This window comes from Gossypium hirsutum, chromosome A07 (assembly GCF_007990345.1).
Source record: "Gossypium hirsutum isolate 1008001.06 chromosome A07, Gossypium_hirsutum_v2.1, whole genome shotgun sequence".
Taxonomy (NCBI): domain Eukaryota; kingdom Viridiplantae; phylum Streptophyta; class Magnoliopsida; order Malvales; family Malvaceae; genus Gossypium; species Gossypium hirsutum.
The window spans coordinates 81,083,427-81,099,027 of NC_053430.1; the positions used below are offsets into that span (position 1 = coordinate 81,083,427).

Consider the following 15,601-nt stretch of genomic DNA (forward strand, 5'->3'; position numbering starts at 1 on the left):
GTTTTAAAATTTAAAATTTTAGGATCGAAAAAGAACAGAAATTTAGAATTTTTGCAATAGATAAACAAGTACAATTTGACAAATTTTTAATGCATTATTTTAGTTGTTACATCTTTTTACTTTAATCCTTATCTTTTTTACTCGGATCAAGATTTAAAATTTTTTCTTGTGACCAAAATGAAAGTGTAAACATGATGTAAACATGTTTAGCGCGAATAACTAGCCTCTATTAAAGATTTAATGCTTGAGTGATTAAAATTAAAGTGCCCTAAAAGTTTATTGACGAAATTGTAAGGATTTCTTTTTAGGTGGCAAAAAGGAAAGTGCTCTAACAGTTGAGTGGCCAATTGGGTAGTTTACCCTATTTATATTTTTTTTATAATTTACCCTATTTATATTTTTTTATAAAAGTAAATATTATTTTTTAAAAGATGGTTTATTTTTTTAATTTTAGTCTTATTAATATAAGATTTTATATCATTTTGGATAATTTTTTATAAAAAATAAATATGATAATTTAAATACCTATTTTTTTGAAAAAGAAAAACTAATTTATTTCAATGTTTAATAAAATAAAAATATTTAAAATATTAAATAATACTCGTTAATGCACAAAAATAATATATTTCAATATTTGAGAAGCACCCTCCCCGCCAAAAGAAAAACAGAAACGAAAATTTGCGTATAAGGTGGAGAAGAGAAGAATGAGAAAAGACTAATTAGTTGAATTAATGTATCCATCCATCCACACTCAAGACTGTTACTTCATCTATATCCCCAATCAGTAGTCTTCTATAACAAAAGCAAATGTAGAATGATTCATGTTTACGATATATATATTTTTATTACTATCTGAACCACCATCGTTGAATTGCAGAAACCGGAGAATTCAAAAATGGTGCATAACGCTGGACAAGAGGATTAACTGTCCTCCCAATCTTCACCCAAACACTTTGGTGGTAACCGGCACTAACCGGCGCATGGTACATTAGCTTCAATAGCTGCCACAGAAGGACAAAACACAGAAGGATTTTTCACCACTTGTCAGTAACTTCCAGATGACTGCTGAACAAAAAACTAATTAATGAAAGAAAAATAATGGGAGAAAGAAGCATCACAGACCTGCCAGTACATGAAAGTTTGTATGATATTGCGTTGCCACCTACAAAAGTTGATACCAAATTTCAGAAAATTAAAAAGGCCAGACTGGCGACGAAAATAAACCAAAATAGGAGAATTATATCAGTTAGCAACTGACGAGAACAAGGAAACAATTAGAAGGAAGCCGAGTCCAATCTCAGTATGTGAAGAGAGTATGTTAATGGTAGTCGTGTTTGACTCTACCCACACACAAGGATCTTCCAAATACTTCCTGTATAAAACAAAGGGAGTTAGTATTAACAGGGAAGGGATGAATAGACCTTCAAGCATCGCCATCTACATGCATATGCAAACAAGAATTTCATCACCCAGGTTTGAGGTGACATCAAAGAACGTTGTAGATCAAATTGAACTACTGTGTTGCTAGAAATTGATTAAGATGAAAGAAGAACAGGGTAAGTATGAATATTACCTATTGTTAATTATTAACATTCACGAAGAGACCGGAAGGTTTAAGCCATTTCATATTAACTGACTTTCTTTTAGTGAACATTAATGGTGTGATGGTATAACTAATTCAAAAGAACAGCCACAGACAACCATGCCAATCAAGTAAATTTAAAACTGAACTGGCACATTGTAGTAAAGCTGATGGTTTATGTATCTCAGTAAGGATCTACCTATACAAGGTGGAATGATTGAAATTACGCCTCAAGAACTTTGCGATGTGTTCAAGTGTTCGGCATAAAACAGGAATCAAAGCAACTACAATGAAGATCCAAATCAGTTCATCGTACTACATAGTAAAAAGAATTTAGTAACAAAATGGTTAAAAATATTAGGGGCGGAAACAAATGCTCACATTTAAGGAAAAGATGTGAAGTGACAAATGTAAGGCAGTAGATTAAGTATATAAAATCTTTAGTTGCAATAATTGACTGAAAATACACTTGAAGTGCCTGCAAATTCCACGCCCTTGGTCTCTGCATAACACATAGAACAGATTCAACAAAAGAACCCGGTATATTAAATCAAATGGATGATAAGTGGAATACGGTTTACCCCATATAGTGCATACAAAGAGTATAGAGAGGAACAAGCAGTGCCCACAAATGACAGCCGGTAAGCCCTGTACGAAAGACTTCTAGGAACAAGTGGAAAGATGGCTAGCACAGCAACAATAAACACCTGCAAGAAATAACATAAGCAAATAACCTAACAAAAAATATAGGCAGGAAGATTGACCTAAGCTACTAGATGTTGCAACTGATAAAATATTTCATAATGTAATTTATTAATTAGGCATTAACTGTCAATCCCCTCAACTCTTGTATCTATCTGGCAGAATGCAAGAATAAAGGACATAAAATACACAGCTTTCTCATTTAAGAAACATGATTAGAAATCAAGAATCACTTTATACCCAAGCATTGACAGAAAATTGTAGTGTTTGTCGATCCCAATGCATAGAAGTTCTATTTGAACCAGCAGCTGCTGATGCCCCTGAACTTATAGAGGCCGAACCTACACGAAAATTTTAGTTGAGTTCAATGAAGGAAACATCTCCTTAATAAGGAAGAGCAATTAGAAAAATGGACTACAATATTTAGTTTCTTTTTCCAGCCTCAGTTGCATTAGCAGTTATCTTTTACCTGCATTGCGAGGTCGAACCCCATTATTTACTGCAGACGATGAAGTTGAGGATGAAGCAGAAGACTTTGCTGATTGCGATGGTTTGTTTGATGGCATGGACTCTACCACAAGATCATGATCCTGTTCAAGAAACATGTTACATAAATCTTCAGATATAGATTGAACATGTTACTAGAAGATGTTGAAAGAGAAACATATTGAAGTGCGATAGACATTAAGCAGCTGTAAGTGTAAATAATTACAAGAACATGCATGTAAGCAACATTAACAGATAAAACAAATTCCATCCAAGAGAAGTGAATGATATTAAGAGTGAACAGGTTAGTAGACAAAATAAATAAATAAAACTCCCAAATCATTGATGAAACCGATTTTAATGGTTTTCAACCATCAGGGAACTAAAATTCCTCAGACAAAATTAAATTTAGTTAAAGGAAAAGCAATTCCAGATTTCTTTGTCTATTTTTTTTCCTTTTCTGTTTACTTGAGTAGCAAATGGCCCTTAAAAAATCCATAACTAACAAAAATTCATATAGAAATTCACATATCCTGAAATAACAAATAAGATACAAAAAAAATCAGATGGGAATTTCAATCAACTGCAATTTGCAGCGTAAAAGCACATAAGAGAAAAAAAAAACCAGATTGCAAATTCGTAAAGAAAAAAAACGAAAAAGTAAAATCTGAAATACCCAAAGCTGAAAAGAGAGGGAGAAACGTACGATATAGCGCTGGTAGAACTTGCGCTTGAAGTGATCAACAACATCAGAGCGAGAAGCCAAGTGAGGAGGAATCAAGATATTTGACCAATAATCTGCCCATCGGGGATCGTTCTCGTAGTCGTAGGCTGCCGCCGCTATTCTCTTAAGTTTCTGCGGATCTTCTCTTTCTTCTCTCATTCCTTCTTTTTTTGTTTCCAAGCGGTCGCTTTTCTTCTTCTGGTACGGTTGAGAAAGCAACAGACCAAGGTAGAAAAAGAATAGGTGGTTTTAACTTTCCCTTTAAGTTTAACCGTCATCTATCAGTCAAAAGTACTGAAAAATAAAAATTAAAGGCTAAACTCTGTCATTAATCCCTGTACTTTGCGAAAGTTTTGTATGTAGTCCTTGTAGTTCCCTGTACTTTTCAAATTTTAAAATTTCAGTCCTCACCAAACCATAATTATTAAATTCATTCAATTAAATTTTTCTATTTCTAAAATCTGATAAGATAAACATATTATGATATGTGTAGTGCCATGTTAGTTTTTTTTTCACATATTACTCACTAAAAATTCAGTTAATATATTAACGACATCTTTTGCTTCGAGATTAAAATTTCAATATTTAAAAGGTATGGGGACTTCGTTTGTCCAATTAGAGAATATAAACTAAATCTGCAATTGTACGCATAGTACATGACTAGTAATTGAATTTAGTCGAATGAATTTTGCTGCTACTATTTGGATTAGGATTCAAATTTTAAAATTCAAAAAGTATAGAGACTAATATTGACCAATTTGATAAGTGCAAGGATTGATTGATCAAATTAAAGTATAAGGATCAAATCCATAATATTTTTATAGTGTAGGGACTAATAATAGAATTTAACCAAAATTAAAAGGGTAAACTAGTTAGTTTGTTCCCAAAAAGATTTCATTTTAAACACCAACAAAAAAAGTTTGCATTTTAGTACTGTCATTAAAAACCTAATCACTCGCTTTAGTCACCAACTTTAGTAAATTTTTATTTTGGTAATGTATTTTAACTTTTAATTTCTTTCTATAGAATTAATTTTAGTTTTTCCGTAAAAGTGAAAAGACTTTGTTAATGATTTATCCCCTAAACTATACCACTTTTCTCACTTTGATATCTAAATTGTTTTAACACACTTTAGTACTTAAACTTTACTTTTGTTAACCGCTTTAGCCCTTGGGATGAAAAAATAATTTAACTAATTTAATTTTAATAAATATATTTAATTCCATGTAAATAAATATTTGGACAAAAAAAATGTGGAACATTTTTATTGGTCCATATGTTGACTTTTTTTTTAATTACGTTAGCTCCTAAGGGCTAAACGTGTTGATGGAAGTAAAGTTTAAATATCAAAGTAGAAAAAGTGATAGTGTTTAGAGGCCAAATCATAAATAATGCCAAAAAAAGAATATGGATTTGACAGGAAATCTCATTTTCTCTTTTTTTAATTTTATTTATATTTTCCTTTTTTAGAATTAATTTGAATTTTTTTCCTAATAAAAGAAAAAAATAGGGTTTTACTCGAAATTATATGCATTTTTATAAAGCAAAATCATTTCATCTTGTTAATTTCCTTTTCTTTCCCTTCTTTTAGATTAAATTTTATTAATTTAGTAAAAACAAAAAAAAACCTAGGTTTTTCAGGTGAACTATCTAGGTTTTTATCAAAAAAAAAATCTTTTTATAAGGCATTGAGTTATAAGGAAAAATTTTGTTTCATCTCCACAACTGAATAACTCAATTTCCAAATTAAACCCAGTTTTTTTTTCCTTTTTTGAAAAAAATTTAAATGAAACTAGTGATCAAAATTAAAATTTATTAAAGTTGGGTGATTAAAATAAGTGCAAAATAACATTGAATTAACGACGGATGACCAAAATGAAAACGATTTTTAATGGTAGTGTGATGTGAGCATCAAGGCCTAAACAGGAGATCATAAATGTAATGAGATTACTCTATCGCAAGGCCCAGTTACAAGGTCGAAAGCTGACAATGCAAAAGTTCATGAAGAAAGGCCCTACAAGCTCATTAAGGAAAAAGAAGATCAAATTTTACTTTCTTGGTTTCAAAAAAAATTAAAAAACCAAATCTTGGCCCAATTCCATCATATATAAAGATTTCAAGAATCAAGAAAATTAAGATTCCAAATATTAGAATTCTTAGTTCAAGATACCAAATCTTGGAGTTGGAACGCATTCGATCACACTGACGAGATTAAATGAGCCCAATCTTGCAATGAACGAATCAAGAATCCAAATCTTGAAAATCAACTCATTGGGATGTCCTCAAGTCCATCTTGGAGAATTAGCACTTAGTTGAATATTCGGCCAAATGTGTGAAATTGGCCATTTTAAAGATTGTTTTAATTTTTAGCTCGTTTTGAATTCAATAAGTGGATCAACATGGAAAATTCAGCCCAAGCAACCCATATTCATGCCTTGGTTGAATTCTCCTTTAATCCACACTTATGAATATTTATTTCATCTTTTTATCAAGTTAGTTAATTAGTTTCAAGTTTTAGTTGGCATATATAAGTTGTTAATTGGTTGGCGCTTAGTTGCCAATGAGTTGACATGCTTACCTTTACCTAGATTTACTCTATTCATACTTATCATTGGTAACCTTTTTGTAGCATGATCGGCCATCCCTTGTTGATTATGCATTATTGAATTAAAATACTCATTGATTTTTTTCTTTGCAAGAATTCTTCTTGTTTTGTTTTAGAAGTTATTTATTACAATCTTTTAGATTGTTGGGCATTGTCTTCAACTTTTGACTTGCCAAATTTCTCTCTTGGAGGGGAAATTAGAACTGTTTGAAGGTGTTTTTGAATATTTTCATTCAAAGGCTTCTTAGGGTGTCACATTTATTCCATCTTCATATTTCTATATTTTTCCATTTGACCACAATCATTCTTCCATCTTTGTTTTCTTTCTCATCAATTTTGTTCGGTTTCCTTAATTGATTATCTAATTGGTTTGCTTTCTCTGTTCGATTTTCAGATCAAGAATCTATCAAGGAGATTCGATGCTTATTGTTTCCATCAAGAACACCTCAACTTGAAAAGATCACTCTTAGTCTTAATCTAATTGTTTCTTTTCACCTTAATTGATTGTTCTTGCTTCAACTTCTCTTATTAACAATCTATTTTGGTGTCTTTTTTAAAATTTGTATTCGACCCCTTTTTTGTGGTTCAAGATTGGTTTCTTTTACTTCAAGAAACCCTAGTTCCACCCAATCTTGGACTCTTTTTTTTCCAATCGGTCCTTATTCTTTATTTCCCTTTTGTTTTTCATTTGATTTAAATGCTTGTCTAATATGTTTTGTTTCATTTGTCTCAAATCTGATTCGACAGCTACCTTCTCCATCAAGAATCGATTTTAGGGTTCTCTAGATCATTAGTTCTTGTGTTTCTTTGTTGGTTGAACCTTACTTTTAAGCCTTTTCTCATTTTTATTAAGTTCTTGTTTCTCTTTTTTTGAATCTATTTTTAATCATTCGTTTAATTTTCAACAACCTCGACTTTATCAACATCTTCTTAAGAGTGAACCTTCATTCAAGTGTAGCACCTCAAACCCGGCCTAGACGTTATGGTGGAATCTGGGTGTGTTACGATGAAGGGTTTTAAAACACGTCTTTTATGTTAAAATTAATTGTATTTCTTGATACCAAACATAGTCCATATTTTTGGAAAAACTTGTTTTTATTATCCTTATTGAAATCGTTATAAGTTATCCTTTATAGTTACAAAAAATTCACAGCGGAAGTTTGAAGATCGTTTAAATTGAAACCACACTCGTGTTTTAAAAATATTTGTTCACGTAAAACTGAAATTTTGTCAATCACAAAGTTTAAAAATCATAAATGCAACCAAACTAAAAATCCAAATCGAATAGTCCCAAAAAGTTCAGAGAGTCCAAAAATTACAAAACTCTCTTGAAAACCAGAAATTAAGTAAAACTGGTGAATAAGAATAAGAAAAACAACAGTTTTCCGACAAGTGGTCACCGCTGAGTCTCAGTCGCACTGACCCACCTATGTTTGAGGATTACCTTTACAGAACAGACAAATAGATGTTAGTTTTCGTAAACTCAGTGTGTAACCCAACAGGGATAGACATACAAATGTACACAGTAGTCTCACATGTAGAACAGATACAAATATAGACTTAAGTCCTTAGCAGAAATATATATTAGAATTAGATAATCAAGATAGATATACAAAATCCTACCTCCATCCTCTACACACCATCTCTGACCATCCCATCACACCATATGGGGTTAAAAACACCTACCCATCCTTACACACCATATAGGGTCGATGCAACATATAAAAGAATAATATGCGGTCAAGCTGCCATAAAATAGACGAAAAGGTCACCATATAGTTCACTTCCTCCACATATACAAATCTAACCCCAAACACAGACACAGAATATAGATACAGAAATAACAAAGTTGACATGTTCAATATGCTCGTATACAAATGGCATACATACTTATACAAAACAGTCAGACATACATATCAGTTTCCTACTCAGATTAGACTATCAGAATACCAAATCACATATAATAGGGTTTGGTTAGCTCTTATCGACCCTAGATAGGCCTACAGTCAATCGGAACAACCCATGCGAATCTAGGGAAAATTTTAGAATTTTGGGCCTACACATCCGTGTGGCCCACACTCCCAAATTAGCCTTGCCCGTGTGGCCCACACAGTCTGGCCCAAAACCTACACGCTCGTGTGGGCCCACACACCTAATTTGGCCTAACCCGTGTGGCCCACAAGGCCACACTTTTGCTGTCACACGGTCGTGTCTGGCACACGGTTAATCATACAGTCGGCCACATACCCGTGTGGTGTCGATATTCTCATTTTTTAACTTTTGCTAAACCTCGATTTCTCATGTTATCATCACACACCTGGTACGATTTTGATGCTACTGCAATCCCGAGCCCACCAAAACCTAGAAATAATATTTCAACGATCAATTCTAAATACCAAAACACCAATTATCAAAACCCCAATCGACAACTTAAACGTAGAACACAAACGAAAAGTTCAATCACTTATCATAATAGCTACAATAGCCCTAACACATTACACGATAGACGATGAATTTTGATCCCCTTGATTAGCACCTACTATCAAAATTCACATCATTAACATATCCAAAAACAACCAACAATTGCACATAACTTCAAGAACACTTACCAACCACAATCCAAGCAGGGGTCACAAAACCAACACACAGAAATTTGACGACAATTTGTGAACAATATAGGAGGAGGTAGCAAAAAAAGAGAAGAAACGAAAGTGTAGAGAAAGGGAAGAACAAAACTAACGTCAGATTTTTGGGAAGAGAGAAGAAATTTTGAAAAAAAATAAAATAAAATAAAATAAAAAAGATAATCAATTTGATTTTGATTAATATCTCCACTCCCCACTTACAACCACATCCTATGATATCATCCCCACTAACCACAGCCAACTACTACAGACTCCTAACTACCCCAAAATTCTAACTCCACGCAAACTCTCTCAGACAACCGGAGCAAAATTAATATTTACGCTTGCATAGAGAATCGAACACAAGACTTTAGGGTAAGCTAACACCTTACCACTTAAACTAGCAGACTCATTCTGATATTAGTTTACTAACAAGAAAATATAACCTAACCCACCAAGGATAAGGCTAGGGTCTAATAACAAAATTTGCCAAAAGTGGGACTTGAACCCAAGACCTCATACACACACCCAAATCACTTAACCCCTGAAGCAAATACATATTTTATGTCAGATATCACAAAAATAGGATTACATTAATCAGGGCATTACATCAAGGACCAAACCTTGCTCATTCAGAGTTCAACAAGATCTTGGTTCATTTATTCTTTATTTTTATCTTGTGATTATTGTTAACTTACTATTAAATCCAATATTCCTCACTTGGTTCTTGTTTGTTTCAGGTTGATTTCACACCAAATTCTTTCAATTCAATTTAGAGCCTTAGGTTAAATCCGTAACTTGGAAACTTTCTAATCCTACTCCGTTTGCCTTATATATAGTGCTTAAAATGTAAAAAAAATCGGTTCCTAAAATGAAAGCTTACGAAAGGTGGGTGACCAACAATGTGGTTTACCCAAACTTGAAAAGAAACTTCAAAGAAGAGAAAAAGTTATTTAATGATTTTAATTAAAAAGCTTATTGGTACAACAAACCCTCAAACATTTTCAAAAGAATCAATTAAGCCCATCAGAACCTTTTACACCTAATTGAGCCTTTGAACTAAAAAATTGGCGAAATAAGTCTTTTGACTAACGTTAGCTATTAGTATTTAATTATGGACTCAATAGTCTGCCGGGATAGTGAACCTCCAAGAGGTTTTGGGTGTAAGTCGGGATAGTAAACACGGGTAGTCTGTTGGGACTGGAAAAAAAAAGGGTAGTCTGCCAGGACATTAAATGTGGAGTCATACTGCGTAAAACCATAGCTCAGCTGTGGTAGCATAAGAGAGTTGGTGAATAATCAGGACAGTAATAGTGGGAAATCCCAAAGACAAGGAAGAAAGGTTAGAAGGAAAATGAAAGTGTGGACACACAATAGTTAGCCAAAGGGTCGAAAAAATCCATCAATGAATGGGAAACATAATAGAAGAGGGAAAATAATACTAGAATATTAGTTGTGAAAGCCAGTTGTTGGTAAAACAGGTTTGGAAAACGCAACGGAAAATAAATTTAGAGAAAAAACAGAGTTTTAAAATTTTTTTCAAAATAAGTAATATCTAAAGTAATAAACACTTAATCAAAATTGTACCTTTTCGATTTGTCTAGGATGAGCACTTCGACCGAGTAGTCTTCTCTGCTATCCTCAAGCTCACGTCTATCAAGTGTAGGCTCACTTTGAATCAGAAAATTTTTCATAAAATTACCAGTGGGGTACTTTCTTAATTTCTCTAAAATTTTGAGTCAAGTTGTAAATTAGAAAATTATCTCTAGAAATTTTCTGAAATAATCTCTTCAGAGAATTTTCTTTCTATAATTTTCTCTTGAATTCAAGTTTGTGTTAAATAATGACCCAATGCTCTCTTTATATAGGGAGAGTTTAGAAAGTTCAACTATGATTAAACTTAATCACTTTAATATTAAATTAATATAATATTTAATAAATATTATATTAATTTAATATTAAACCTTATTAAAATAATAGAGTGTTTATCTACAAGATAAACATTAAATTAAATTTAATATTAAGATAATCACTTTAATATTAAATTAATAAAATACTATTAAGATAAATATTAAAGTTAAATTTAATAATAAACTATTAAAATAATATTATTTTTAGAATAGTTAATCTGAAATCAAATTCTATGGTAGAGTCCTAGTAGGAGTGTAACTCTACCACTACTCAACCATCGAAGACCAAATATCGTCGGCCACCGAGACGCCGCCAGCACCGCCATGTCCGGTGATGCAAGTGCGACACTCTTACGGTACCCCGAACCGGTTCGACTACTACCGATTTGGTCCGGGTCATTGACGACCTGATCAATCCGGTCTAGCCACCGATTGGACCGTCGATTCAGTTTCACATACCAGACCTGATTTGACCAGTTTTTGGGTATTTGTCTCGGTTTTGGGCTCCTATACCCAATTTATGATCTCAAGTCCAAGTTTCAAGTTCAATTACCCATTAGGCCAATTGTCTGACTTGAACCCATTGGGCCAATTGTTTGACTTGAAAATTAATTTCCAAAAATATCATATTAGTTTTAATTAATTTGATTATTTTAATTTTACTTTGATGAAAATTAATTTTTCTAAAAATCACTTACATTTTCCAAATTAATGTTTCAAGAAAATTCTTTAATCAAATTCCCTAGTTGAACAATTTTCACGACCGCCTAATTTAATTACATATCGAATAATCGACTCAATTAAATTATTTCCAAAGTCATAGAATTTTCTTCTGATTCAAATGCAGTCCGATTGAGCTTTTGTTGAGCTAGCAGAGGGACCAATCAGATATATACAATTAGGCTCTAGCAATTGCAATTATGTCTAGAAGTATCGTTCATATAAGTCACAATTACTTAATCATAAAGTCAGTCCATAAGTACCATGATTAAAAACTCCTTATTGTATACTATTTATGAAAGCAATTCATCGAATTGCTTTGTCTAATGACCTCGTCACGTGTGTGTTACCCTCATATAATATCCTTGATTCCTTCGAGTTAAATCCGTTCACTCAATACAATCCTATTTTTTCTTTTTGTCACCATTGTGTCTTCTCAACGATTAATATGATCATTGTCAACAAATGACTATGATAATTTACTCTTTTAAGAACAAGTAACCTGCGGTCACGTTTCATATTTATCAACCCACACAATGCCAATAAGAAGATATCATTAACTCTTTAATTAAGCTATGAATTCCACTATTGCTAGTAAAGCCATGCCATACACAAGTCATGTACCTAATATACTAGTTACGGGTTCGATCATCTTTAGAGCATAAGGTTCCACTTATATCAAAGCACATGAGTTGCATACGCATGGTTAGCGACTAACTCAAGATTTAGGTAAATCACACCATGAACGTCACAAGTGAATTAATTCACAAATGGATTCAGAATTAATTCATCTTAGGTCTAGTCTAATGTATCATTCTACCAATGAATACATCTATATCTCTACTCATGAAGTTAACTGCTGTGATATCCAAGACTAGCCATCTCTCCAATTGGAATTGTAGACAACATAATAATCATTCTCAGTATTTGAATCAATGCTCACTTCGATTCTTTTATGAGATTGTGAACTTATTTAGATTATCTACTGAAGTAAGTTGTATTTCTCTCAATGTAAACGTTCTTACAATGTTATTAATTTTCAGTTAGAACTCAAACAATTAATGAACTAATATTTGTTTGTCACAATTTTGCTATGCATACAAAATATAAAAGACAGAAATACAAAAGACATAATAGTGAAATGTAAAATTCACTTTATTTATTTATTCATCATTCACATAAATAGAAAACAATTACATGTTTACTACAATATGGGCACATTTCCTAACACCAAGTGGGCATTTGGGTGGTAACCCAACAAGAAACAATAATTGGAGATAACTGTAACACCCCTTACCCGTGTCTGATGCCGGGACAGGGTTCGAGGCATTACCATACTTAAACATGAGCATTCATACAAATTCAGATCATAAAATTTTTCATTCAAATTGATTTCATTCATACTATACATATTGTCCCTTATAAGGGCCTACGAGACCCAAAACACACATCGGGAGCGGTTCGAGACTAAACCGAGAACTTCCAGAACTTCAGAATAACTTAGAAAATTTTTCCAATTTTAGAGAGTCACAAGCCTGTGTGGGAAGGCCTTGTGGTCACACACATCCGTGTCGCCTGGGATGCGCCTGTGTCTTCAACCCGTGTAACTCTCTGACTATGATGTCATCAACAAAATAAGGTCACACAGCAAAGTCACACGCCCGTGTGCTTAGACCATGTGGCGAATTAAATTCCAAAAATTAAGTGCAGACTTCACACGACCTGGGCACACGCCATGTCCTAAGGCTGTGTCCTTCACATGGCTGAGACATACGGTCGTGTCTCTGCCCGTGTGTTTACTACTGGGCATTTTGTTTTGCATAATTAGGGTGCAGGGGACACACAGCTGGATCACACGCCCATGAGGTAGACCGTGTGTCACACATGGCCAAGACACATGCCCGTGTGGACAACTTTTAGGCTTTTTTCCAAGCCATTTTCCACCCTCAAACACTCACATATAGACACTCACTTCATAGGATGCAACATGGCACATTTGCTCACTCAAACATTCATAATCATGATTAAATTGTAGCTTGATAATGTCAACATTTCACCTATTCAACTATCATGCTTTCATATGGCATTCCACACCAATTTAATATTTTTCTATCATCCTTGTTAACCTATTCTCAAGTTATACATTTGCACCACATTTATTGTATACACATTAATCATATTATATACTCTAAACACACATGCCATCCATCCACTCATCAACCATAATCAACCATAACCACATTCAAGCATAAACACATTTGTATATATGCATCGATAAATAGGGTTACAACCCGAAATAATTAATATGAGCCACCTCTCATGGCCATATACAAAATAATCATAATACCATCATAAGCCACACATTTGGCTAATCAATATGACACTTAACAAAAAGACCAAGTCCCTTTACAAGCCATACTCAAAATGATAAAACTAGCTATACCCAAATGTTCAATTGATAGTGTGATCGAGTCTCCGATCCGATCCCTGAGCTACTTGGTGACATTATAAGAAAAAGAAAGGAAGGGGGGTGAGCTTTAAAGCTTAGTAAGTTCACATGCAAATAAAATGCAACTTAAACAAACATTAATCATGCATTTAACATAACAAACACAATCTTGCATTTTATCAAATCTCATAACTTATTCTTCATGTATATATATACACATGTTCTTACCATGAGCTCGTAGTATTTCATGTCATTCACATGAGTTCGATGTACATATCTGTGCCCACTTGCACAAAATAACTTACTTTCTTGTTTTGATGCCACCATTAAGATTACTCATTGAACTTCTCTTGAACTACTCATTGAACACTCGGAATGCTATTGGATACATCAGAAGCTTGCACCTAAGTGCCTCATATGTAGCCAATGCTACTTCATATCTTAGACCACATGTTGCTCGTTTACGAGCTACTCACGGGATTACTCATACAGGTCGTCAGGTATCCGCAACACATGCCGGACTACCTCGCCATTAATAGAATATACGAGACCAGTACCTGAACGCCAAAACATGAGTCATACATATCACGAACTCAGACCACAACTCAATAAGTTTGGATGTCACATATATCATGAACTTAAACACAACTCAATGAGTTCAGATTACATAATTCCTAGTGACATGTCACTTGTATCCTAAACTACCCTAAGGTTCAAATGGGATTCTTCTATACCACATTTCTGTTGAGCTTGTTCGTAGTGTCGATTTCATTACTCATTGTTCTAATCACGTACTCATGGAATAATTAAGGCATCATTCATGATAAAAATATAAGCATTTAAACATTGGTACAACATCTCATTAATTATATATACTTACCATACATTCAATATCAAGCATTTAAAGAATGGTATATGTTGCATCATTTGCAAATGAACTTACCTCAGTACAAAATGATAGAATCGAGCTTAATTTTCGTAAACTTCGTTTTTCCTTTAATCAAGACCCGAATCACATTTTTCTTGATCTATAATGCCAAATTTAACTCATTCAATACACACATTACTCATATCGACTCATAACACATACTTTGGTAAAATTACCTTTTTAACCCTAACTTTTTACTTATTTACACTTTAGTCCCTAGGCTCGTAAAATGAAATACATGCAATTTCTTGGTTATCCAAGCCTAGTCGATTCATATTACATCTTACATCAGCCCATATTTTCCTTTATTCCATATTTCTACTACTCATTTTTACACATTTTACAAACAAGTCCTTTTTAGGTGTTTTCACTAAAAATCACGTAGCAAAATATGTTTATCACACATCAAACATTCATATTCCTCCATTAAACATCAAAATACAACCATGTTAGACATGGTTCAAATTTCATACATGAACCATAGCTCAAAATAATGGTAGAAATGGATAGATCATGCTTCAAAGACTTAAAAAATGCAAAAAACATCAAAAAGGGGACTAGAAAGCACTTACAATCAAGCTTGAAAAGTTAAAAACCCTAGCTATAGAACCCTTGTAAAATTCAACTATGTCTTAAAGAAGATGGACAAGATTTTCACTTCATTTTCCCTTTTTATTCTTTTATTTACCAAATGACAAAAATACCCTTAAGGCATTTCTTTCAAATTTTTCCTATTCATACCCATTTTTGTCCAATTTTTTAGAACTTGGTCTAATTACTATTTAAGGACCTCTAATTAATGATCCAATGCAATTTCATGCTTAAAGATTCTAGAACACAAGTTTTACAACTTATTCAAATTAGTCCTAAA

General features: G+C 33.1%; 1 protein-coding gene across 1 annotated transcript; it reads right to left on the reverse strand.

Moving 5' to 3' along the window:
* Positions 1-705: 705 nt before the first annotated feature.
* LOC107962249 (transmembrane protein 33 homolog) lies at positions 706-3,729 on the reverse strand. Its single transcript, XM_016898567.2, has 9 exons — positions 3,477-3,729; positions 2,754-2,874; positions 2,525-2,625; positions 2,164-2,289; positions 1,964-2,084; positions 1,782-1,866; positions 1,259-1,372; positions 1,123-1,162; positions 706-1,001 (listed from the first exon to the last, which is right to left on the reverse strand). The coding sequence occupies exons 1-9, from the start codon at positions 3,651-3,653 to the stop codon at positions 849-851; spliced, it is 1,038 nt and encodes a 345-aa protein (XP_016754056.2). The 5' UTR covers positions 3,654-3,729; the 3' UTR covers positions 706-848.
* Between the last annotated feature and the right edge of the window lie 11,872 nt (positions 3,730-15,601).